The sequence below is a fragment of the Apium graveolens genome, chromosome 7 (genome assembly GCF_009905375.1).
Source record: "Apium graveolens cultivar Ventura chromosome 7, ASM990537v1, whole genome shotgun sequence".
NCBI classification, from domain to species: Eukaryota; Viridiplantae; Streptophyta; class Magnoliopsida; order Apiales; family Apiaceae; genus Apium; species Apium graveolens.
In genome coordinates, this window is record NC_133653.1 from 236847953 (window position 1) to 236875599 (window position 27647).

Genomic DNA, 27647 nt, shown 5'->3' on the forward strand with positions numbered 1-27647 from the left:
TGATCTAAAATTCCATTTTTCTTACAGGTGTCGCTCCGTTGAGGTGTAAGAAACATCTATCTTGGTGAATGCGGTCGATATCAAACTACCCTAGACTGTCTTGAGCTTGCTAACCCTCCTTCTCCTCCTCCATTCTAGAAGTTAAAAATGGAGGTTGTTTAGGCATTGGAACCTCACAATCTTGGTTAAAAAGTATCCAAACTACTTGGTCCATAGATGGTGTTAAGACAACCAAAGCTTGTGTACATACAAGTCCCAACATTCGTCACCTCTTTTGCTGGAAAATCATTTTGCAAACGAGGGTTGATGACTTGAACTAATTTTTGCTTCTTGTATAGCTCCCAAATCTGATTCCAAAATCCGTAACATATTTAAATAAATATTCATCTTGTATATTCTGCATTCAAGAATTAGTTGAGTAACAATTCTTACTGTGACGCCCTCCAAACCCGGGTCAGAAGTTTGGGGCTCACAACACACACACAATATATAAACCTGTATATAAAATATTATATGCATTGACCTTTCTTTACACAACCACGGATCGCAACAGGTTAAAGTATGAAAACAAGCCATAACCTTATCTTTTATTATATCGTACCAAATCCCAACTTGTTCAACTTATAATGGTTAAGGATATCGTACTTATAATCTTACTCAACTTATCTATAATATAAAGCTCCTGCTAGCCCGATCCAATTTAAATGGAAATCCTAGCTCGCGCACTGGACAGGGAATCCTCGCTATCAACAATTTCCTTTTCAACTGTTGAAAACATAAAATTTTTGCAAGAGTGAGCTTACTAGCTCAGCAAATAATAATAACAGCAATTGAGGTTAAACAATCACCAATTGAAATGATTCAGAAGAATCAAGCTTCTGAATAAGCAATGATTAGAATTGGATATTCACTTTTAATTTTAAAAACCAAGGTTAGGCTGCTGATCAGTCACGCACTAACCCTAAGCAAGGCTCCCAGATTTGCTCTATATACTGGATCCAAGGCACTCATTGGCCTACTATGACCACGAATCTGGTCCGACCACGAATCTGGTCCACATTTATAAAAACCATCCAATTCTAAAACAATTCAAAATGATAATCAATGTAAATCAATAAGCTGAATTGTAAACAACATTTATCTTGAAGCATAGGGTGATTCACAATATCATGAAGGTATAACAAGGAATTCAAAAAGTTTGGCTTTCAATCAAGGAAAGAATCAAAAATTTGAAGACCAGGGGTTCAAGGGTTTCAAGGATTGGTCTTCTGTTAAACAAGGAATAAGGATTGGTATATCAAGCAATTCAATATCAGAAATCAGTATGTGGTAGGTATGTATTTATGGAGTAGTATCGTATGGGTTTGGATAGTATCTGAGAATTCAACAATTAATGGTTTATGAAGAACAAGGTTTATGGCTCAAGATCAAGAGGGATCAGGGTTCAAGGTTAAATAGTTTAAAGCACCTGCAATATAAAATATGAGTTATTTTGAATAACAGCGACATGTTATGAAACAGTTCGAAAATATTTGCAATATATAATAAAGAAAGGTTCAGAAGTACTTGCTTTATCATCGACGATTTCCAGTTAACTTGTACTCATCTAACAATTTTACTCATCAACCACTTTTCTTCTCTTTCTATGCCTTGCTTCTATTTATCAGTCACTTTTCTTCTCTTTTTACGCTTTGATTCTATTTATAGATCACTGGTTTCCTTTTCTATGCCTCGCTGACTCTGCTAGGCATCACAAGTATCTATCAATTATTCATACTCATATTATTCTAATCGTCACTTAGACGTCATAAGCTTTTATCTACCCTTCGTTTTACCCAAATCCGATTTACGGATTGAAAGTTATGAATAAAATAGTTAAACCATAACCACATAGGCATATAACGCATCAATCAGTGAACACGTAGCACATAACACGTAAGACATTCGATCAAAATAATTTTTCAAAGAAGATTCGGGGTCAAAATGATTTTATAGGTATTTATTACAAATTTTTGAACATTTTTCGGAATTAAAATTGGACTCTGAATCATTTTATAATTAAATAATAGGGTTTGAACACCCGAATCTGACTTTAAAATAATTTTATAATAATTATCGAGCCTTGAAAATAATTTAAAATAATATTTGAAAGCTCAAAACTATTTTTCAGGATATTTAAATCAAAATAAATAATTAAATCCAATTAAATAATCAATTAAAATTAATAACTAATTAAATTAATTAATCAATTAGTATTTAAATTAATTGATTAATTAAATGATTAATTATTAACTAAAGTTAATTAATTAAATAATTAAGATTTATTTTGTAATTAAATAAATTTTCAGAAAAGAAATAATAAGTTTTTGAAATTATAAAATAATAAAAATCAATTTCTGAAAATTTTATAAAAAGAAAATATAATTTTTGAAAATAAACAAAACATAAATCTGATTTTTGAGTATTTTTAAAACTGAAATCTGATTTTTAAAAGTTTTAAAACAGAGGTATTAAAGACGCAAAGTTTGCAAAACTTGGGGGACTAAACTGTAACTTTTACAGTCGTCTTCCCCAAGCTCGCTGGAAGCCATGGACGCTGTCCATAAGGTTTTCCGGCGACTGCAAAACCGCCCAGAAATCATTCGAATTAACAGCGATTGATCGTTACTTCGCCAGGAACTCATTCATGTGCTCGAAATTAACATAACCCCTCAGGAACGGCCGAAAACTTTGACGAAAAAAATGCCGCCGGTGGGCTCGTCTTTCCGGCGAAGTCGACTCCGACTTCCCCAGCCAACACGAGTACCATAATTCGACTCCCTTTAACATGATCTATCCGTTGGTATAACTCTTTTCAACCCAGAATCATCACAATAAAAAACCCCAAATTTGGATTAAGAACATTCAACCCACTAGAACCCTAATTTCAATTTCCAGAATCAAACACCCTTTCCTATATGTTATTGAACTCGGTTTTTGACATATAATATACCAAATTGATCAGGAGAAAATTTTCTACCAGATTATGCCATCAAATCACATAAACAACATCAAGAACAAAAATTCCTATTTTAATTCATAAATAATTCAAAATAAAATAATTAAATCAGAAAAATACCTTGATTTATGCATAAAAACGTATGATTGATTATGAAATTACTTTTCGAGAGCTTCGTTTTGATATGTTGCACGCCCGAATCGGAGTTCGATAATGCCTTCGTTCGTACGTTTGATTCTCAGGAACGTATCAGTTTCTAGGGTTTTTCTCTGTATTTATTCTATTTTTACTGGTTATAAATGAATAAACGAATAAAATGAAATGATAAAAGGGCTATAAATATTTTTGGAATATTGGTTCGTTCTAGATCGTTTTGGATCGTTAAATTAGTTACTTAGCCGCTAAGTAACTAATTTTGTAATTATTCAGAAAATAATTAATAAATTCATAAATCAATATAAAATCATTTAACAGCCCAAATATTACCAGAAAAATACCGTAATTATCTATATTTTATTTTGGTCATAATAAAATTAACATACTTATACTTTAGCACATATAAGCATCCACATATCCACACCAATCATCAGATAATTCATCAAAATCACATAATAATCATATAAAAATTATTTATTGATAAAAATAATTACACGCGATATCCCAGATGTTACACTTACTGTCTGCAAAAGGGAACCAAATGCTCCTTCCCCCAATTTCCTTGAGTTACTGAAATAATTTGTTGGCTTCTCCAGAGTTTTATATTTGTATGTCAAACTGGCCTTGTTAGATGAAGAGAGGTGGCTGAGATGACTCACAGCCTCTACATATAAATTACTATTAAAATTCAAACTGCTTCAATCATAAATGGGTATCAAATAATAATTTTTTTATTATATTTTTATTCTATATATAGACAATAACAAACCCAAATTTTCAGAACTATACCTTGCCTCAACCCTTGACATCCTCAAGTAGATCACATAAGCTGCAACGACTAATAGCAGTACCAATGTAGCTGCAGACATTGCGAGTCCTACAATTGCTCCTATATTTGTCGCTGAAAATCATGGTAAGAAATGACATTTACAATTTTGATAGGACTTTTCTGTTGATGTAGAATGCTTAATGCTCTTTGCATTCGAGTCTATCGATTTGTTTATATAATTGTAGGTATTTACTTTAGTCTGTCGATTTGTTCATGTAACGCATGTAAATTTAAGGAAATTAAATTAATCAAAAATATGATTAAGTTTGATATTGGAGAGCAAAAATATACTGAAACTGGGAAGTTCCCCATGGGGATGTTGAATATTATAGAATGTTGTAATCAAAATACCTGAAACAACAACCCAGCAATCAAGGCCCTCCCTTGTGCACCTCTTGGCCAGCCTTCTTTAAACATTCCTTGTTCACTCAAACTCTTCCAACATTGTGTTGGACAAACTTAGTATTTTAGACTAAGTTGTGAATCATTTTGAGACTATATATGAGTGATACACATTATGCGTTAGTGGTGTGTATTTATTGGAATGTATTCTCCTCTTCGAGGGGATTCCAACGCATATTTACACGCTCAAAATGAGTAAAAGGTGAATGAGAACTAATGTTCCAAAGCGTGACCTTTTAATGTGAAAAGTGGATTTATACCACATCGAGAGTAGCACAAACCTATTCCTTGGTTTTCCTTATAAATACCATGTACCACATCGAAAAGAAAAACAAGTCCTTTCAAGCCTCTCTTTATAAATAGAGTCTTAGGGCACCAGTTTGATTGAGTCGAGAAAATAAGAGTCGTCCTTTTAATTCTCGGTCTCTTCAGTCTTAAATTTTCTAAATATTCTGGGGATAGTTCTCGGGCTCAGTTCAAGTTTGCTGAGAGTATTTTCGATTTATCGATTATAATAGTATTTCGTTTTATCCTGGGAAGCAGGTCGCTAAACACCGATGGTGCGGGGCGAAACTGCTTTAAGGAGACAGTTTTCTAGACTCGAGATTAAATCCAATCTCCGTTTGTTTTCTCAAATCCTTCTCCTAATTTAATTGTTAATTATTATATGCCTATGTAATTTAAGAATTAACAATATTCTTGTGAATTAGTTATATATTCAACATATATAATAATGTCTATATTATACAAGATTGATAACAATATTAAAGCAGTTAACTTTATATAAGTTTCAGACTAATTTTTTATGTTACGTGGTTAAAGTTTAAACACGTATGTCGCATCAATTGAATATTCTGGCTTTTCCTGTACATGATTTTGCAAAAGGTTAGTTTATCATCGTGGTCTACCATGTTTATTGGTACATGCATATCAAATACACAACCTTTTATATCATGTCACAATATGGATTTATGAACCTGTGCTTCATGTAATATGGTCTTTGACATTGGAATGGTTTTTATTATTAATTAATTGAGTGCCATGTTTATTAATGATAAGCCTTTGCTCGGATAACTAATACATATTCATGAGTGATATGGACTGATGTATAATTATTATTCTTAGAATAAGAGTGTATATCATCGACACATCACATATATGTCAAATGAAGTTGAAATTGATTATTTAAACTTTTGTCATGATCACGGTGATGTTGGACTAATTGTCTTATTTTATTACTTCACATTTGATGTGTATAACATGATAGATGGAAAACTTGACTTCCCGCGTGAATTGATTTGGTTCGATAATTGAATATAAAAAAACCTCAGTTACCCTGTTGTAACATTTATATGGACTAACGGTTTTATAATAAATGCATGGATATAACTTTTTTTTATACGAAAATGGTTTCCTTGTGATTTAAACATGGTTGGAAATCACAGACTTATTTATGGAGAATCTTAGTGATTTTATATTTTATTTACTCATGGAAAGTTATGTTATACAAGCAGTATTGCATATATAACTAATAATTTGACAATTATGTTCACAATTGTTATTTCTTATTTAGTTTTAACTAAATAAGATTGATAAATGCATTTTATTAATGCATGACTTAAATTGTAATGTTTGATAACTCGTGGTAACTTGTTAACTAATGATCATATTTTGTTCAACATTTTGCTATTAAGATTTTAATGGTTTCAGCCTACAGGGAGGCATCATGAGGCAATAAGGAGATATGGGTGTTTGATAATCATGTCACTTGAGATGAACTTAATCCTTCGTGGATGTGCGAAATGTTGAAAACCTAACGGGCCTGGTACCAAGTATAGGTCATGGGTCGGCATGAGATTAATATTTTCTGGTTGAATTTTTCTCCAAATAAATTATTATTTCTCATGTTGGTGTCAGTCTGCTGCGGCAGTGACACACGAGCCTATTATAATGATCCATGTGATTCCTAATATGGCGACTATTGATGTCATCTTTGTCAGCTGACTTTCAGAAAAATCCGGAATGATGTAAACCCTAACGCATTAACTGATCAAGGATCACTGAATGTGGGTTTATCGGAAGCCTATGGGTCTCTTCTGGTTGTACCAATAGGTGAAGCAGAAATGTTAGTTCATGCGAACCATGTTAAAATTCTAGAAAAATTAAGTAATTGAATTTCTGGTGACAAGAACTACGAGAAATTTAAATTTGATATTAAAAACTTTAGAGGTTTTAATGAATGATGTGAAACCTGCTCAGATGAGATGTGGTGACACGATATGTGCTTACTTTATGGTTTGATAGTAAAACATTTGTCACTCGTACTCGTAATCGAGTCAATATTGATGCTAAATAGAGAGACGTGTGCTCTATAAGTTCAAGGGTAAAAACCAACTTAATATAGATAATTAAGATGGTAGTGAAAAATTTAATGATGAATAATCACCGCGTGAATTCTGTTTACAATGTGAATATTCATGGTGTCATTGCACATTACTCGCATTAAATAAATAGAGTAGATGCAGGCTTGAATTGCGTTATGAGGGAGATGCAAAACGATTGTGATCATCTCAGAGTATCACTGAATTTGAGAATATTAGTTACGAAGGGCTAATCATTCCTTAAACAAGATACCACAGAAGGAAATAATTAAATTCCCTATTAGTTTTGGAATGGTTTCTGATATTCTGTGAAATATTAAAATTGTGGGGGTATATAGAATAGAAAATTATTGAATTTTCTATGAATAGTGGAATGTAATGAAACATTATTGATAATAATTGAAATGTGGGGGTATCTCGAAACTTGATACCAATACCTCTATTGGCAACATGAAATCTAAAATCAATTGAGATATTTTGGATGGATACATAGACAATGGTTGAGTCTAATAATATCCGATATATGAATCTAATTTGTGAGATTCGTAAGAATACTATTACAGAGTTTAAGAATGCTTATGCGATAAACTAGTAGTTCCTAGTAGACCTGTTATTAAAAGTCATCTAAATGAACTTACGAGTTATTGGATGAATGTGAGGATGAACCTGTAGAGAGCAAAAGACTTGGGTAATTGCTAGTCCCAAATGTCTTGATAATTTGCTTGAAGGTAAACCTGTAAGTTTAATAGAAGTAATGCGTTTCTCGTATAGTTCCTTGATAAGTGAATATATCAAGAGAAAATTTGACTATTATTGAAAAGTCAATAAATCAAGATTTTCTAGCACGAATACTAGAAAATGGATTATGTATGTTCTCTCTATGCCCTTTGTGGGGTAAAGGATGCTAAGAAATAGAGAGAGTGGTTCTGTTTGACAGAATCTTGTTTAAAAAATTATATGGATCTTCTTACGAGATAGAAGCATTATGACCCAAATGAATTTTCAAATTGGGAAAATATATGTGGGTCGGAAGGAAGTAAAAGGTCAGACTGATAATAAAATATTACACTTAAAAGTGATGACCTTATATACTTTATGAAATATTCTCGAGTTTTGAGAATAAGGTTCACTAAGATTGTAACACCCCCAGATCCGGGGTCAGGGATCCGGGTCGTCACGGTCTTTCTTTCCACAATATCACTTCACTTAATTAATAATAAATAACCTTATACTGTGACCCCACACTAACACACACCACAACCCGTTATAGTCTCAGAGATGAAATTGAAATAAGTACAAGTCCTTGAATCCACAATTAAAAGTTATTACAACCCAAAACGATTACTTGATAAATTTATAGTTAATTGCCATTATTTGCCACAAGTTATAATTATACATAATTGATTCTCAAAAGTAGAATGCCTGATCTACCAATAGATCTACCTATGCAGCTATAGCAGCTACAACATCAACGGGAAGACGCGGGACGCTTCCCACGCGCTTGCGCTGGGTCTGCTGGAGTCTGGCCATCTCTCCTAACTGTTGTTGTGTGATGAAGAAATAAAGCAAGAGTGAGCCTTACAGCTCGCAAGATAATATATAGTGATAACAATAATACAAGTATCTAAATGGATACTTACTAGAATCCTTTATCATGTGTAAGGTAATTACTTACTGGATATAAGTTTTAAGGAAGATGAAGTTACCAATTACTTCACTGCACTTATACCATTTTTAGAAATCTACTTGAACTACTACTGTTCAAAGTATAATAAGATTCAAGAGGTCATCCCATAGATGAGACCACAAATAGAACTTAAAAATATTTGATCTTTGAAATATTTTGAAAAGAAATGAAGTTACGAGATACTTCATTCAATGGATACACCAATAAAACTGTTTGACCCTGTCAATGGTTCGGCAACCACCCATTTGTAGCCCTTCGATCTAAATGCTACGGGTAGTGTTGCAGAATTATCCAACTGGATGATGAACTCATTACGGGAGTTTGCCGCGCCAGGAAGACCACTTACGATGATTAGTCGTAGTAGTACAACCCCACCATTTTCTACATGTAGAGGAGAACCTGTTGGATTTACTTTTCAACCGAACATTGAACTCCTAAGGAATGGACCGCCTTAGCGGAACTTCCAGGCCATTTGGGCCAATATAATAAGGCTGGGCCGACGCTACTCGACCACTTACGCCACTCCTAGTTCAGATGAAATCCATGACCCTGAAACGTAAAGCTCATCCCCACTTTCCCCAAGTAGAAACTTGTTGATACGGCTCCACCAAGAAGTCGTATCTAGTTGGAAAGGAAAACTCACCGATATTTCCCAGGCGATGCCTGTTAATGGATTAACTTGTTCCAAGAATTTTACTTCCCGAGTATTGGGTAAGTAATCAAAAACTCTTTTATCAAGACAACAACCTGGTTGCGAATATAAAACACACCACAGAGCCGGATCCCTCAGGTTTTCAGCGAGTATTTAAATCCCCTTTTTAAAAAGGAAGATCTTAAATATATAAAAAAATGAGTTTTGGGATCTGCTCTAATTTTGAAATCATTTTAAAGACTCGAAAACACTTTAAAGAGTGTTTCGAATAATGCTGATTTAATAAAGTAAATCAGTCTCAATAAAAAGAAATATCTGAATATTATTATTTAAATAATATTCCCATAAAGAATAATTGAGGTAGAAGTTGGAAAACTTATACTTGAAATGAATAGTAAGTAATCAAAGATATACTTATACGAAAGTAATATCTTTATTTGAATTATCAAAGATAAGTTTGATTATCGACACCTTATTCTTTAATAAAATAAAGAATATATCTCAGCAAATAATCGGAGTCATAGATCCTCAAATGAATATTCAAATAATATTCAATAAATAAAATAAGCTGAGTCATAAGCCCTCGAATAAATATTCGAAATAATATTCAATAAATAAATAAGCTGAGTCATAAGCCCTCGAATGAATATTCGAAATAATATTCATTAAATAATATAAAGTTATCGAATAAACCTTATTCGATTAATAGTTTTGAAAACTATAACCATATATATATAAATATATGTATATATACAAAATCTACTCGGGATCCTCGACTCCCGGTTTTAGAAAATGTTTTCACCTTTGGGTCCCTATACTAAGGGTATATGCAATTTACCGCTATTCTCTAACATAAGTATTAACAACTGAACCAACAGATATATATGGCAAGAATACGAAACAGGCATGCATATGTACCATATCACATGCTACAATATATCGCAAGAATTTGCTAATAACAAATATGCATTTATCGCAAGATCATGCATATACACATATATATCACAACAACAGTTATACGGGTAGAAAACTTGCCTGAGCGACTGGGGGTGATTAATGGCTCGGGACGAGTCTGGTAACCTATAAACAACAAGTAAGTTGGAATTAAACCAAAGTCACTTGTAAATCTATACTTTAACCAACTTAGACTCTAACGCTTGCTTTGCGCTTACTGATTCTCTAAAGTCACTCGAGTACCCTCGGCTCCACCATTTTTAATAATTTAACCATTACGAGTTTTAAGGCGATTCCTTCGCGAGTATCTTACCAACTGCCTAACACACTTAAAATAATTGTTTCATACACTAATTAACCCTTTTTTTGGTCTTTAACCTATGTTTCAAAGTAAGGCGAGGGGAAATGTTTCGTTCGCGAAACGCCGTTACTTAAAACGGTCGTTTCTCTTAAACCGTACATCGGAATCAAACGAACTACATATCAAAACAAAGCTCGTAACATGAACTATCTAAACATGGCAATGGTCAAAATCTAGCAGGGGGTTCTCGGGTCCTAATGTTATGAACAAAAGCAGTCTAAAGTAAATCGGACATTACGACGGCTATGTTTACGCGATTTCCCAATTTATACCATTCCAAATCAATCATCAAACAACCCCAATCCATTCATACAATCAAAGTCCATCCATAACAGCCCCAAATCAACTCATTATAATCAATTTACTTAATCCTAAAACTTGAATTTAAACTATACTACATTCTTTAACCAAATCATAAGATTTCAACATTCCAATCTCCACCATTCCAACCCAACTCTAACCCAACAATCATTAAGCTACTCTAATACCATAACAACCAAAATCATCCTAATATACAAAGTAAAGCTAGGGTTTGGAGATGATATACCTTCCTTGAAGTGGTGTGAGTAGCTAGGAAGCCTTAGGAAGCCTTGAGGAGTCTTAGGGATGCTTGGATCTTAAAGGAAAAACAAGAAAAATCAAGTTAAAAACCTTGAAATCACTATTCATTGTCTTCTTCATTGATTTCTTGGAGAAGATAGAGAATGAATTGGAGGCTTAAACTCATAATATAGCCATAACTATGCATAAGGAATACTAGAGAATTATCTTACCAATTTAGGAAGCTTGGATCTTGGATTTTGAAAAATTTTCCCTTTGAAAATGTAAAAAGCCGAGAGCAAGTTCTTGGTGAAGAGAAATAGAATTCTTTTATTTTGATGAAAATGATTTGTTTTGGCTTGGTGGATGTAGTTTTGTTTTTGTTTTGGTTAATTACCTTTTTAGCCTTGAACTTTGTGTGGTTCTAATTCAACCACATCTCCTTCCTCCCTATGTCATGCTTATGTCATCATGTGATGTCATCCTTCCCTCTTTGTCCTCTTCTATTGGTTGGATGACATCATCCCCTCTAATCTCTTTGATTAACTTCCTAATTGCTTGTCTAATGACCGCTGATTTGTTATACGGTTCGCTTAACTTTCGTTTTCGTTTATCGTTTGGGGGATCATACCCGGGATCTTATTACTTAGGTTCCCTTAACCTTTCTCAATACATTATATTCCTTTTTATGATCCTCTAATAAAATCCTTGAATTTTAAATCCTTTTTTTATCCTGTTACCTTATACTCAATTCTTTCCGTATCTAGTGGATTTCCGGGAAAAATCAAAGTGTTCGGAATTGGATTCTGACGATCTTTACATACGCTTATATACCATATAGAGTACTAATAAAATCTCAGAATATCCATAACAGAACCCCTACATAGTGTGGCATGAAAAGTTTTCTCATTCAGCTAAAACACTATCCACAAGGGTTACAAAAAGTTCAAAATTTTGGGGGTTATTACAAAGATGATACTAAAATTATCGTATTGTGAAATTTAAAAGTGCATCAATGGACATTGAGACGGTCTTTCTAAATAGATATTTTGGGAAATATCTATTTATGTGAACCTGAGGGTTTCTCTAGATAAAACAAGAGTGGAAAGTCTGTATTTTCGATGATCATGTTGAGTGAAACAACATAGACACGAAATAATGACATATTAAATTTGATATTGCTATGATAAGCAATGGCTTCAAATAAATGACATGGTTGCCATTTTGAGGACAGTCAAAATTGGTTACTATGTGAATAAGGATTGCTAGTTTAAGGACGCTTAAACTCAGTAATGATGCAAACTGATATTGCTGGTTTTTGGGACGCTAAAAGCTGGTAACATCAATAACAAGTGGAAGCCTTGAGTAATAACTAATAAAGGTTTTTTCATAAATATGAAATATGTCAATATGAGATGTCAATCTGATTCAAAATCAGAGAATTGACAAGTGTGCATGTGTTATTTACACATGATATGCAAGTCATAACTGACTGCATGTGAGTGATTTGATCATTGCGAGAAGTAATGACAAGAGGATCATCTCTGAAAATCTTGATGAGATTGAAAGGTTTTGATTTGAAGATTACAATCTTCGTGACTTTAAAAGTCTTAGATGATACATGTCACATGTTGGTGATGTGAATCTTGAAGAGATCAACGAAGCTAAAGTTATCATAGCTAGAATGGATTTATATTTATCCAAGCATAGATGAAAAATGATCTCTCAAGAAGGATTACAAGTCTATTGTACTTTTTAAAATTGTACAAAATCATACATAGGCTACACAGTTGGTAAACTAAGTAGATGCACGAGTACAATAAAAATTGGTCACTTGGAAGTGATTGTAATGGGATTTAGGGTGTATGATATGTGCTCGTGAGCTTGGACTGTAATACGAAAGATATCTAATTGTACTATGTGAAAGTATGTAAATTAGATATTTGACTTTAAGAACTTAAAAGTCATTAGAGAATACATTTCACACTCAGCAGTCGTGTCATGGAAATCCTAAACTTAGCTCGATTCATGATGAAATACGAGTCTGGTGCATAAATAAATGCAGTTAAAAGGCTGAATAGCCACTTTATAAGGATATTCCTAAATGACAAGGAAAACGTGTCTTCAATATGCATATATATTGTGTAATCAATTTGCAAATTGGGAGATCACATTATTGTGTATGCAATGGTATGTCTCACATCTATGATGATGACATGATACCATTAAACAACTATTCTTAACGGGAATTATCATGATTGACTATGTAAAGTCAAATGATAATGTTTGATTCCACTAACCAAATGGTTAAAATGAGCGAATCTGTTTAAGCCAAGGGAATCTAGTTAGACCGAGAGATAGTTGTAAAATTATCGAGAGGAATGGGCCTTGTTTATTGCTTAACGGCGTCATGGTGGACACCCAACCTTGCTGACTGGAGATCCCAAGAACTTGGTTCAATGGGACAACTAAATCATGATGACCAAATCACTGTGGGGGTAACCCTTGGCCTATTTATATGATGATAAAATAGTGCGACCCATGAGGTACGAGGTTAAGCTTTACGATTTTAATGATCTTTGATGAATACAAGGATTTCAAGTTTGAATACATAATATTCGGTTGAGTAAACGCGGGTTACTCTATAAGATAAAGATCGCCTATGTAAGAGAGAAGTAGGGCTGCTTCAAAGGAGAATTGCGAGGCACAATTCGTTAAAAACTCTTGCAGAACCAGGACGATGTTCCAGGGCCAAAATGGACATAATCATGAGAACTGAATGAGTCAGAAAAGATATAGTGATAAGTATATCATCGTATATACAAACGGTCGAACAGTTCAAGGACATCGCGTCATACTGTCTACCAGTAAAGTCGGTATACTCATTCGAGCGAAGGTTCAAGGAGCATTCTCTACCTATCGTATGTTATATCTGACCACCAGAACTATCACCAAGTAAAGCTCCACGTCTATCTGTCTATGTGGTGCGTGCTACTGGACCATCAATCTCATTTGTGGGGGATTGTTGGACAAACTTAAAATTTTAGACTAAGTTGTGAATAATTTTGAGACTCTATATGAGTGATACAAATTATGTATTAGTGGTGTGTATTTATTGGAATATATTCTCCTCTTCGAGGGGATTCCAACGCATATTTACACGCTCAAAATGAGTAAAAGGTGAATGCGAACTGATGTTCCAAAGTGCGACCTTTTAATGTGAAAAGTGGTTTTTGTACCACATCGAGAGTAGCACACACCTATTCCTTATTTTTTATTATAAATACCATGTACCACATCGAAAAAAATAAGTCCTTTCCAGCCTCTCTTTATAAATAGAGTCTTAGGATTAAGTCGAGAAAATAAGGGTCGTCCTTTTAATTCTCGGTTTCTTCAGTCTTAAATTTTCCAAATATTCTGATGATAGTTCTCGGGCTCAGTTCAAGTTCGCTGAGATTATTTTCGATTTATCGATTATACTAGTATTTCATTTTATGCTGGGAAGCAGGTCGCTAAACACGGATGGTGCAGGGTGAAACCGCTTTAAGGAGACAGTTTTCTGGACTCTAGATTAAATCCAATCTCTGTTTATTTTCTCAAACCCTTTTCCTATTTAATTTTAAATTCTTATATGCCTATGTAATTTAAGAATTAGAAATGTTTTTGAATTAGTTATATATTCAATATATATAATAATGTCTATATCGTACAAGATTGATAACACAATATGCCAATCCAAACACACCCTTTACTTCCATAACACTAAAACCATCACCCACAGCAAGCTTACTCAATATGGCTAACAACATAACAAGATACATAACAAGACAGACAAAACATACATAATATAGGTATAATACTACTAGTACTAGTGTGGTTAATAATGTTGTTGTTGTGACCCCAGTTGTTGTTGGATACAATCTCAAATATCTTCTCCATTTCCTTCCTCCACAAATGTTGCAACTATTGTGGTGTTTGTTGGTGGCTTAGACTTGTCACAGAATAAACCAGATTCCGTGATACGAGGATCGGTCAAACCCAAAATAAATATATTTGATGATATTAATTTAATGATCATGACCACCCATTTGATGAGGCAGCTTGCTGGGAAATGCATGTGGCTAAAGTATCAACCATCTAGTGTTTCTTATCGTTTCAAGCAGCCGCCCCTCTTATTTCATCTATTGGGGCACAATAATAGGTGAAGTTTTAGGTGAATTATATATACAAGCAAGGGATGGAGAGTGTATATATTTCCTTGCAAGTAAATAAATGAAACTTATTATTTAGCAAAAAAAATAAAAATAAAAATAATAAATGAAACTTATTACAATATTTGTGTTCATTACTTTTGTTCACTGGCCCTAATTGTTCTGAAAATCGGTCAATTAATCGAAATTCGGACGAATCCGTCTCAGTTAATCGAAAATTGTGTTGAAGTATGCTTTTTTAAAAATTATTCAAAATTCGGACAATTCTGTCAAATAGTGAAAATTAATAAAATTTTATTTCTTATTGAAAAATTGAAATTCAAAATAATAAATGATATTTAAAAATAATATTGTGACTTATTGACTATCCCATGCCCTAAATTTTTGTATAGTTAACCAAATTTATAAAATGGTATATTCCCTAGTATAACAACCCGTGTATATTTGAATTATTTAAATATGTGATTATTATGGAAATTATTAAATTAAAATATGTGTATTGGTTATGACCGCTATGTGTTGTTTGATTGTTATCTAGGTGTGATTTATGATGTATCGGGTTGTCTGCGCAATTAATTATGGGATCATATTGAATTGTTTTCACTTTCAAAAGTGGATTCAGTGCAAATTTATTTGCATAAATATTGGGAATATTTCTAAAATTGTTTTTATGATTTTATAATTACAATAATTATTTTTAGGATTTTATAAAATTGAGAAATCAATATTTCATTAATTATTTATTTATAAATGATTTTCTGAGTGGGTTTAATGGTAAAATCCATATTTAATTATGGAAATCTTCAAAAATCATGAAACTTATATTTTATAAAGTTCGTATTATTTTGAGAATTTTAAAATTATTTTGGGAATTTTAGGGATTAATCTCACCCGCGCGTCGTTTCGTTTAATTGTTAAAAGCGGGTATAAATTGCGTTTCCGAAATTGTTTTAAAATTTTGAAATTTACATTTTTATTTAATACGAGATATTTGTAACATTTTAAGACTATTTCCGTGATTTTATGAATTTGTTTTAAGTGCAGCTCAGTTCGTTAATTGTAAAATACGGGTACGAGTTGTGTTTCAAAAATACTCTAAAAATTATGAAAATTTTATTTTATGAACTTTTGAATATTTAGAGATTTTTGATATTAAAATTGCAATTTTCGATAAACTTTAAAGTGTAGTGGATTCGTAAAATTACCCGAGGAAACGAATCAAAAATTGTGTAAAAGTGAGCCAGGACACGTGTATCACATGCAGGCTAACTAAATTGCTGAGTTTCAATCATTTTGAAACGTGGCAAGCTATGACTTATTTTTTAAAAAAAACAACAGAACACAGGGAGCCTCTTTTGTTCTCGTTTGTCTCCTTCCTTTCTCCGGCTTCGGTCGCCGCTGCTCTTTTCTGGCGACGCCATGACTGTGTTCTGGTAATCAGTTGCTCGATTCTCTTTTGGCTTCTTTCCAGTTACGTGTATACATGAGTATATATTCTCAGGGAGGTGATTTTTTTTATTGCCGCTTGGGTCCTCTGTGCTTTTCGGTTTGTTTCTCCGGCCTATTGACATTTTTCTGGCTGGTTACTCTAGATGTTGTTATGTGCGAATAATAGTTGCGGGCAGTGTTAATTCGAACCTTATTATTTGGGTTGTTCGAATTATATGATAATTTTTGTGGTATATTTGAATGAAACATCCTTGATTTCGAATCATTAATTTATAATTATTCTGAAATGTGATTGGCGAAACCGGGATTGGAAATCTGATTGGGTACCTCCGGGGTTTCGCCGCCATCCGCGATGAATTTCGATGAGCGAACGGTGGACTGTGATGACGCGATTCTGAGTCCTAATATTTTAAAATAAATAAATGTAAAAACGCGAATAATAATAATTAGTTGGTTTAAATCAGTGGTTGGGATTTGTGAAATTGAAATGTGATTGGATAATTGTTGTGATTGTTGTGTCTGGGATTTGACGTCGATTGATATTTCGACGGGTAGTCCGATAAACAAAGGGGACGCTACCCGATCTCCGAGAAAATTGAACTACGGAAATATGGGAGCGTATCCAAGGATTATCGGGACGTCAGACAAGTATAAGTAAATACATATACGTATGTTCATACAGAACCTGGTTGGATGTTGTGTTGTATGTTTTGACCAAAACACAGTAACCCTAATTTCGTAAAATGACGAGTATACGTATTTTCTGAAAATGAACACTGGATTGATTTCGAGAATGTGAACCCTAATTGTTTCTGTGTTATTCTAATATGAATAATTACGAGTCGGATTTGAATATCGTTGGGTAAGAATTAGTATCGAGGATATGTCAAGCATACCTAGGCGTCTAACGTAGGGTATTTCGACCCTGTAGGTTATAGTCGGGAACCTGAAAGTGGACAATGGACTAAAGATAACCTAGTGGTCAGTTGACGAGCTCAGTAGAGTTTCAACAAAAAGACCTGAGTGTCAAAGTCGAATCCAATGTGATCTAGTGGTTGGAAGTTAGAGCCTGAGTAGCAGAGTCGGCTCAGAGTTGATCAGTAATAGTTGTAAAGCCTTGTAAGGCAAGTATTTCTGAACTTTTCTTCAAGACATATTACCAATGTTTTCGAACTGTTTCATAACATGTTGCTATTATTAAACGTAACTCCTGTTTTATAATGCAAGTGTTTTAAACTACTTACCCTTGAACCCTGATTCTTTCTTGATCTTGAGCCGTAAGACTTATTCTTTGTAAACCATCCTTTGTTGATCCTCAGATATCAAATCACACCAATATGATACTACTCCCCAAAGGTATAACTACCGAACACCAAATACTGAAACAAAATTGTTTGAAAACACAGAAACTTTTATACTACAACCATTCTTTATAACATCAAAGAACTATACCTTGAAAAATCATTTCTGACCTAATACCGGATGCTGGTACAAGTTGAAAATCGTTTCTTATACATACCCTGAAATCCCCTTGAGATATCCATAAGTTTTCTTATGCTTTTATGCAAGTGTTTAACCATCGTTGATTATGAACTTGTTTTATTGAATTATATCGTTTATCATATTGAACCGCTTTAGGATTGGATAGTTTTTATATATGTGGACCATATTCGTGGTCAGACCATACCAATGGTCAAGTTAGGCCAATGTGTGCCTTGGATCCAGTAATTAGAGCAGTGCTGTGTGCTTGCTCGGGGTTAGTGTGTGATTGATCAGCAGCCTAACCTTGGTTTTTAAAACCTAAAATAAATATCCAATTCTAATGATTAGTTAAAAAGAAATTTGATTCCTTTGAATCATCTCATTTGATCATTGTTTAACCTCAATTATTACTATTATGACTTGCTGAGCTAGTTAGCTCACCCTTGCGATTCTTTTATATATTTTACAGTTGAAAAGAATATGGATGATAGTGAAGTTCCTCAGTCCAAAGTGCGGGCTAAGGTTCCAGTTGAGCTGAATCGAGCTAGCAGATGCTTCATGCGGTATAGAGATAGTCAGATTGTAAGAATGATTTTATTATCAATTGTAAGTTCAATTAGTTGGGATTTGGTACATTGTAATAAAGGTTAAGATTGTGGCTTGTTTTCACACTTTAACCTGTTGCGATCCGTGGTTATGTAAAGCAGAGTTATTGCAAATAATATTTCTTATTCAGGTTTATATATTGTATATGTGTTGTGGACCCCAAACTTCTGACCCGGGTTTGGAGGGCGCCACACCTAGCAAAGGTTTCCATGGAGTAAATCTATAACAAACGGTATTTCAACCATTAGATAATCGATGGAACACTCAAGATTAGAAATAAGGTCTAGTATGTACCGCCGTCTTTGTCCGCTCTCCCGTCAAACACAATACTATTAAAAATTTATTATGATTTAGATTAAAATTAGTTTGAGCTGCCCTCCGGTCAAACACAATTTTAATAAAAAAATTATTAAAATTTAGATAAAATTTTATTTGTGCCGCATTCTTGTCAAACACAATAATAATGAAAAAATTATTTAAATTTAGATAAGATTTAGTTTGATCTGCCCTCCCGTTAAACACGATACTAATAAAAAAATATATTATAATTTAGATAAAATTTAGGTTAAGTCGTCCCCCTATTAAATACAATACAAATAAAAAATTATTATAATTTAGACAAAAAGTATTTATATATTAAAAAATAAACAGATGCAAACCTCTAAAAATAAAGAGTATTGTATTGTATATCTTAATATACGCTAAAGAGCCAACGTCCTGCAAAATTAAATAAAAAAATAGGGTTACGATAAACAATTTTAATGATTTATACATCGAGGGTCTATTGGTCTCTTTTAACTCCCATGACCATGGGTCTTTCCTGACTCTTTGCATGCATATAATTATTTAAATATCATACATATTTGAAGAATATCCATTTACCTATAGTTGTTGAATTTTGTTTTTTTGAATATGTTTGTAGCAATTTACTTTTCTTTAGTATTTCAAATAAATTAAAATAAGTTTTAAATATTATTAGTATTTTCCATTTCGAATATGTCAGTAGAAATTTTTTTATCTTGAATAAATTAATATAATTTTTAATAATTAAAGCCTTACCTAAAATTTAGGACTTCACACTCGATAGCCGATGACCTGCAAAATTAAATAAAAAAAGGAACGTTATGATAAATAATATCAAAGATTTGTACATGGAAGGTCTATTGATTTCTTTTAACTACATGGTTATGGGTCCTTCCTGGCTATTTGTATGCAAAGAATTGTTTAAATATCATCATTTTCGAAGAATCTTCACTTATATATAGTTGTTGTAATTTATTATTTCTTTTATATTTCGAATAAGTTAGTATTAACTTATTTTTCTTTTCTATTTCAAATAAGTTAAAATAAGTTTTAATTATTATAAGTCTTTTCCATTTAGAATATGCTAGTAGCAATTTTTTTCTTTTCTATTTCAAATAAGTTGAAATAAGTTTTAATTATTATAAGTTTCAAATAGAATTTTAATAAAATTTTACTTCTATATAAACTTGAATTTTGTTTATATTTCTACATGAACTTTAATTTTATTTTTTAAAACACAGAACCTAAATAAGGAAATTTTATAGTCTATACAAACTTGGATTTTATTATATATATATAAAGATGAATATTTTATCATCAGGTGTCATAAAACCCTATGTCTGATCGAAGTTTCTATCTTGAGTTGTTTCCCACTAACTAAGAACCACTTTAGCGACAACTACAACATCACTCACCTTCTTTCCCCTTTATTTTCAGACTAGATCATTCCTGCAATTCTAGATTGACCAAAGCAACATTGCAACAATCATTCGTTGATCAACTTTTCATTTGTCAAACTCGTTAACCATCCACAACAAGAATGAATCTTGAGGATCGTTCCCATTACATTCTTCTATTTTTTCCCAACATGATTTTATAAATGAACAAATAATCAAGACATGCATTATGCTCTCGTTTTCAGTATTACAAAGAGGGCAATAACCATCAACATTTACCCTTTTTATGCGCAACAAATCCTTCATGGGAAGACAGTCTATAGTGGCCCTCCACAAAAAGTTTTTGACTTTAGGTGGAATTTTCAGGTTCCATAACCTCTTCCAGAAGCGAGTATTCCCTTGAGAGCAATTGTGATTCTTAGTTTTCTGAATAAGAGTGTAGGCTGATTTCACAGAATATGACCCTAATTTTTCTTTTCTCTATTACCATATATCTTCCTCATTTTCATGTAAAGGAACTGCAACAACAAGACTTGCATCTCTATCATTAAGAATGTCTTAAATGAGCTCTATATCCCATCTTCTTTCATTTATAACCATCAGAGCTAACACCATTTGATTGCCTAATGCCTCATTTTCTGAAGTAATATAAGGGCACCTAGCATCTGGCAACCAAGGATCTTTTAAGATGCTAACTGAATTACCACTTCCCACTCTACATCTCAGACCATTCTTGATCATGTCTTGAGCCTCAAACACGCTTCTCCATATAAAACTAGGACTAGAACCAAGCTTAGCGTGCAAGAAATTGCTCTGAGGAAAATAAAAAGCTTTAAATATTCTTGCAACGAGGCTTTCTGGATTTGTAATGAGGCGCCATCCTTGTTTACCCAACAAAGCCACGTTAAAGTCGTGCAACTGCCTAAAACTGAGACCACCATACATTTTTGACTTGCTCATTCTTTCCCAACTCATCCAATGAATGCATTTATCCTTCCTCAAATTAGATTTCAACCAAAATTTTCACATCATCCTCTTCATATCTCTGCATATTTCATTCAGGAGGAGGAAAACGCTCATTGCATAATTTGGCATAGTCTGAGCCACCGTTTTTAACAGAACTTCCTTTCCACTCATGTTTAACAACTTCTCATCCTAATTGTTAATTTTGGCGCACATCTTTTCCTTCAAGTACCCCAATTTTGCTGTTGTATTCTTCCCTATACGATTTGGTAGACCCAAATACGTTGTATTGTCATCTGCCTCATGAAAGCCCATAACATTCAGGATCTCTCCCCTCGTCACCTCCTCTACATTTCTACTAAAGAAAATGCTTGATTTCTCCCTGTTAACTTTTTTACCAAAAGCTTTTTCAAAAGTAGACAATAGATTGATGACCTGAAATGTTTCTTCCTTATTTGCCCGACAGTATATGTAGCTATCATCTGTGAATACCATATGTGACACTGCTGGTGCACCCCGAGCTACCTTTATACCATGGATCAGGCCTTTACCTTCATAGTTCTTAATCAATGCTGAAAATCCCTCCATGCAGATAAGAAACAAATAGGAAGACAACAAATCACCCTGTCGAAGGCCTCTCTCAGGCACTATGTCTCCAAATTCTCGACCTGCATGAGTGATGCTATACCTTGCTGTCCTTATGCATTCCATGAACAAATTTACAACTTCCTCTTCAGATCCCATTCTACAAAGAACCGCATATACATATATCCACTCCACACGATCGTATTCCTTACTCATATCCAATTTAAGAGCCATCCAACCTTTCTTTCCCTTCGTTTTCCTTCCCATATAATGCATAACCTCATAGTTTATCATAATATTGTCAGTTATTAACTGACCCAGAATAAACGTGCTTTGTGTTTCTGAGATTATTCCATCTATCACCCCTTTCAGCAGATTTTTTAGAACCTTAGAAGCAATTTTATAAGTTACATTGCAAAGAGATATCGGACGAAGGTCTGTCATGAACTGCGGACTCTGCTTTTTTGGCACCAGAACTATATTAGCATCTGTGAGATGTTCCTCAAAGGAGCTTGTTATGAAAAAGTTCCTGACCATTTTAACAATGTCACCCTCACTATATTCCAGTACCTCTGATAAAAACTCGGGGTCATGCCGTTCGGACCGGGGATTTATCTAGATGCATATGAAATAGAGCTTGTTTAACCTCATGATCATCCACTGTTCTCCTCAAACTTACATTCTGCTCATGTGTGATCTTACCAGGAATGAAATTCACGACTTCCTCTCATACTATATTTGAAGCTTTGAACAATACATTAAAATAATCGATCATCACATCTTCTAGCCCTCCATCCCAGTCCACCATTTCACCTTCCCCATTCTTCAGATCCTGAACATAGTTTCTATTTCTCCTAGCTTTTGTGGATGCATGAAAATACTTACTATTTCTATCTCCCTCCTTAAGCCACAATTATTTTGATCTTTGCTTCCAAAAGACCTCCTATTGGACTAGTGCTTCATTCAAATTTTTACACGCCTCGTTATATCTATCTGCCGCTTCTTCATCTCTACGGCCCTTTGTGTTGTTGATCACCCTCCTCCAATGAGCAATTCGCTGCTTGAAATTACCAGTAAAATTTTGACCCCATGCTGAGACTACCTGTATACAGACTCTTATCTTTTCTTGGATAGGATAATTTTGGTGATTACCCCACGTGTCCTGAAAAATTTGTTTACAAACTGGTTCTCTTAACCAGGCATTCTCGAATTTCAATATTTTGACTCTTGGGCACTCATACACAGTAACTGGTTCCAGAAGTATCGGGCAATGATCTGTTGTTGAATATTTTAAGTTCACCAGTTTAGCTTCGTTAAAAGCTGTTGTCCATGAGCTTGATACTAATGCACGATCCAACCTAATCTTTATCCATTTCACCATACCTTGGCCTCTTTCAAATGTGTACGGATACCCCTGAAGATCTATATCGTGTAAGTTGCATTCGTCCAAAGTCTCCTGGAACCCCCTAATAAGCAACATTGGATAAAGACATCCACCTTTTTTTCCGCCTATCTAAGGACATTATTCATGTCTCCAATTAAGCACCAGAGCATAGTGTTCTGCTCATACAAAAGTTTTATAAGGTCCCATGTACTCCTTCTTCTCGCCCTATCTGGTTCTCCATACAGACCTGTTAACCGAAACTTTCGCCATCCATGCACTGCGACAATTATATCCACATGCTTATTACTATATGATTGCAAAGTTATCCCATTCTGATTCCTCCAAAACATTGCTATTCCACCACTCAGCCCTTGACAATCCACAGCAAAAGCTCCTTCGAAGCCTATAGCTTTCCTCACCTGCTCGACTTTCTCTTTTTTACGCATAGTTTCATATGTGAAAATAAAATTGGGTTTCTTTTGGAACACCAGTTCCTTAAGGAATTGAAAAGCCCATGGGGTCCCAAGCCCGTGACAATTCCAGCTTAAAATATTCATGGCGCTAGGCGGGCCCGGTTTTCGGAACCCGCCACATATCCGTTTTTTGGCCAGGCCCTAATGTCATGATCCATGCTTATTGACTCATCATTATCAGTCTCCTGCTATATTTCAGTATTTGGTCCCATGACATCCTCATTACCCGAATCTGTCCTCCTTTTTTTTATTTTCCAAAATAACACTTTTTGCTCCTTTATTTTGTTTCCCTCCATCCGCTAGCTTCACAGAATTTGAAATTCTTGATTTTTCGTTCACTCCTGAATTATGGATTAGAATATCCCTTTCTTTTAGCTTATCGTTAGCATCTCCCATAGTTTCAGAATATAATTCCTCTGCTCCAACTATCATCCCATAGCTTGACCCTGACGCGCCACCTGCAGCCACCTCATTAAACGAAACATCATCCACACCAGCCCTCAACCATTTAGCCCCAATAATCATATTTGGACGGCGTAGAGGAGCTCTCATCCAAGGGCCATAAGGTCGGCTTATCTCATTTCCTGATACTTCAAACAACTTCAAACAACCGACTGCAAAACTTATCAGAATGTACAAACACTCCACAGATAAAGCAAAATGTTGGGACATTTTCGTATTTGAATGTGATCCAACTCCATTCATTTCTGAACTTATGAACTTTCATCCTTCTTTTTAATGGTTTTCCAATATCAATGGTTACTCTAATCCTCATGTATTCTCGCCATACTCCCCTGTAGTTATTTGGGCATGAGCTGATGAAAGTACCGATCTGATTTCCAATCTCCATTATTACTTTCTCTACCATAAACCCAGTCTGCATATCATGTATTTGAACCTAGAGGTCTTTAGAATTTAGAGGTATATATCTGGGATTAACAGACTCCTTCATACGAGCTATAGGTAACACCTTCCTGTTAAAGGACCATGGGCTTCCTTCGATTACTCGTTTAATGTCAACCTCATGATAGAACTGGAACATAAAGAGATTTGCCTCTAATGCTTTAATATAAACACCTTTTCCAGGCTTCCACAATGCCACCAACGTCTGCTGCATTGCCTGGAAGTCAAAAATCCCCTCCGTTAAAAATCTGCCGATCAGACATAGATTTGCATCTCCCACCAGTTGCCTCTCATCAATATCTCCTGCTTCAAAATTACCCACAACTATTCCTCCCACTTCCTCATCTTTCAGCAGGATTTCATTCATGGCTTATGTTATGCTATCCATAATTATTAATTATCCGATAATTGAGGAACGATAAAATAAATAAGAAAACTCACATAGAACACTTATCTTACCATGTCAAAAGACAAGACTTATTAATTATGAATAATTACTTAAAATACCTTAACCAAACCAGGTCCATTTGTAAAAAGCTGGTTGCGATTGTTAAAAAATTAAGGGGCGCATGTCGAAAAGAAAAAAGGAAAAGCAAAGAAATAACAAGTAGCCCATCACTTTCATTTTAATCTAATCTAATCTAATCCTTCGGTTTGTTGGACTTATTTGTATAATATAATATTGTATCCATCTCTTGGTTCCAATCTGAATTCGATCAACACCTTTTAAGTATTTCTAGAGTGGGTTTTAAGTGCACAAACAAAACAACACATATAGACTAAAACCTGTCAATTTTTTAATAATTAAGGGTATAGAAAAGATTAAGAAGGAGAAATCGAGTTGAAGGGGGAGGTGATGAAAGATGACCGAAAATGAGGAGGAAACAAGGTCCATGGAAAGCTTTCTTCTGCCTTGCTCTCTTCCTTGTCACCCTTCTTCGCCTCTTCTTCACAGGTTATTTTCCTTATTAGATGAGGTTTCTAAACTCATATCGGTTTAAGATCAAGCTCAAGCCGCTAACAATTAATGAAGATAATTTAGGGAGTCTGATCGTGTGGTGCCCACTTTAGCCACGTGGATCAACTATATCAGTTGCCCTCAAATCTGCAAGCAAACTTTCTCCAGGTCCAGTCTACTGGAAATCGTTGGTTTATAAATCTTTTCTATACCGCGAAAATACCACCCTTGTTTTTGTCAAGGGCCTTAATCTGAGGTCAGGGAGATTTGCTAATGTATCCATATTTGAGTGTGTATACGTGTATTTACCAAAATTAGAGAGGTTAAATGCTAAGGATATTAATCTACTATATTTTACGTAATATGATTAAAAATGAACAATGTAAATAGATTGAACACGAGAGATTGGTGACGCGGATAACCCAAGAACGGGAAAAAACCGCGGGTGGGATTGGATACCCAACCAAAAATGTGATTCACTATATGAATGATGGAGATTACAAGAATTCTTACTAACATACATGATGTAATACGAGTACCATGTCTAATGTTTTTACATATGATTGTATGTTTAGGCTTCTGGTATTATGTTTGTATTTGTAGGACTTCTTCTCAAATAAACTCGAGTTGGTGTAGTGTGTTGAATCAAGTTGTTATGTATCTGTTTTTCCTGCTCCGTTTATCCTTCCTCCATCTTCATTTTATCTCTTTGGTTGTTCCTCTTTTTTCCCCAACTTCCCCCCTTTTCTCTCTTCCAAATTGTAGCTGTTGATAACATGGATATGCATTCCTAGTCTTTCTCCTATAAAGTCAGCAATCCATAGACTGACTTTCGATTCCAGATGCTTACCACTTCTGCTGATGTTGTCTAGGATGCCTGCCTCATCTTCCCGTCTTGACATGCCATCTCATCCTTGTCGTGAACTCCTTCTGTCATGTTTGTAATTTTCATATATAACAATAGCCCCAGATTTTATAAATAAGGAAACTCAATTTATAAACCTCTAATTTGGCATTTAAACCAAAAGTCCATCGCCATAAATGGATTCCTGTGTGCAGACTCCTTATATCGCCTAGGTAATTGCTCAATCAGCCAGGTGGATATACATGCACTGGCTTTTCATTTTCCAAGAAACCCTCTCCCGTGTTATCAATACTTTTCCTCTCCTCTATATAGAATCTAACAATCTTTTTCTCGTGTTTTCATTCATCACGTATTTTCGAGTCTCCTTCTTTTCTTATTAGAGAATCAAACTTCCTTCTTCAAACAATGGCCAAAAAATCTGCCCGTAGTTCTGAGAGTCACAGTGAATCCCCCAAAATGTCGACTGAAAACCCTAATTGGATCATGACCAATCTTCTTGATGCCCGCGAGTGTTAGGGAAAAAATACACGCTAAATTACATGCAAGTGTACGCGTTCGCAAGTAATATAAGATATAAATCAGATTCGTTCCCACAAAGACTCTTTTTAGTTAACTTAAGATTATGCACCTAAGCAACAATGGTATGGCTATTGCTCAATGCTAAGACAATAACAAGTTGAGATGTTTATAACTAAGATTAAACTAATATGCAATTAACTAAAAATAAAAGTGATTGAATTAACTATATGAGATAAACATGGGATTCTAACTTCATTATACTTCATTCAAAGTCATTGTTCTTAACTAAGCATGTGATGGTGATGACAACTAATCAGATAGCATGGAACTAGTAAACGCCAACTTTCGTTGCACGAATACCCTACTATCAGACATCCACAAAAGAGATAGAAGCTGAATAGACACCAATTATGTTGAGACCCTATATATCTATAGAATTTGACAACATAAAGGTTTAATGAACAAGTTATCTATCGTGATTACATAGGGCAAGTAAGATGGTTAAAATTACCTACGAATCATGCATAACTATTATACATGAACCTATGCTAGCATGGCAAGTTCTAAATCTTTATATTCACTGTCGCTT

At 34.1% G+C, this 27647-nt stretch overlaps 2 protein-coding genes and 1 pseudogene across 2 annotated transcripts; 1 reads left to right on the plus strand and 2 right to left on the minus strand.

Annotated features, from left to right (window-relative positions):
* Positions 1-20966: 20966 nt before the first annotated feature.
* LOC141674569 (putative mitochondrial protein AtMg00310) lies at positions 20967-21353 on the minus strand. The gene has a single exon (XM_074481280.1). The coding sequence runs from the start codon at positions 21351-21353 to the stop codon at positions 20967-20969; it is 387 nt and encodes a 128-aa protein (XP_074337381.1).
* A 1546-nt stretch (positions 21354-22899) lies between these two features.
* LOC141674570 (uncharacterized) lies at positions 22900-23786 on the minus strand. Its single transcript, XM_074481281.1, has 2 exons — positions 23565-23786; positions 22900-23469 (listed from the first exon to the last, which is right to left on the minus strand). The coding sequence occupies exons 1-2, from the start codon at positions 23784-23786 to the stop codon at positions 22900-22902; spliced, it is 792 nt and encodes a 263-aa protein (XP_074337382.1).
* A 1639-nt stretch (positions 23787-25425) lies between these two features.
* The window catches only part of LOC141674571 (glycosyltransferase family 92 protein RCOM_0530710-like), an 87111-nt pseudogene continuing 84889 nt past the window's right edge, over positions 25426-27647 (plus strand).

What these genes read in the sequence shown, in the direction of transcription:
- LOC141674569 (XM_074481280.1), bottom strand. Translation starts at nt 21,353, where the DNA reads ATGTATGGTGGTCTCAGTTTTAGGCAGTTGCACGACTTTAACGTGGCT.
- LOC141674570 (XM_074481281.1), bottom strand. Translation starts at nt 23,786, where the DNA reads ATGCGTAAAAAAGAGAAAGTCGAGCAGGTGAGGAAAGCTATAGGCTTC. An exon ending in TGTATGGAGAACCAGATAGG is followed by an intron (nt 23,470 to 23,564) that starts GCGAGAAGAAGG and finishes TAATGTCCTTAG; the next exon opens with ATAGGCGGAAAAAAAGGTGG.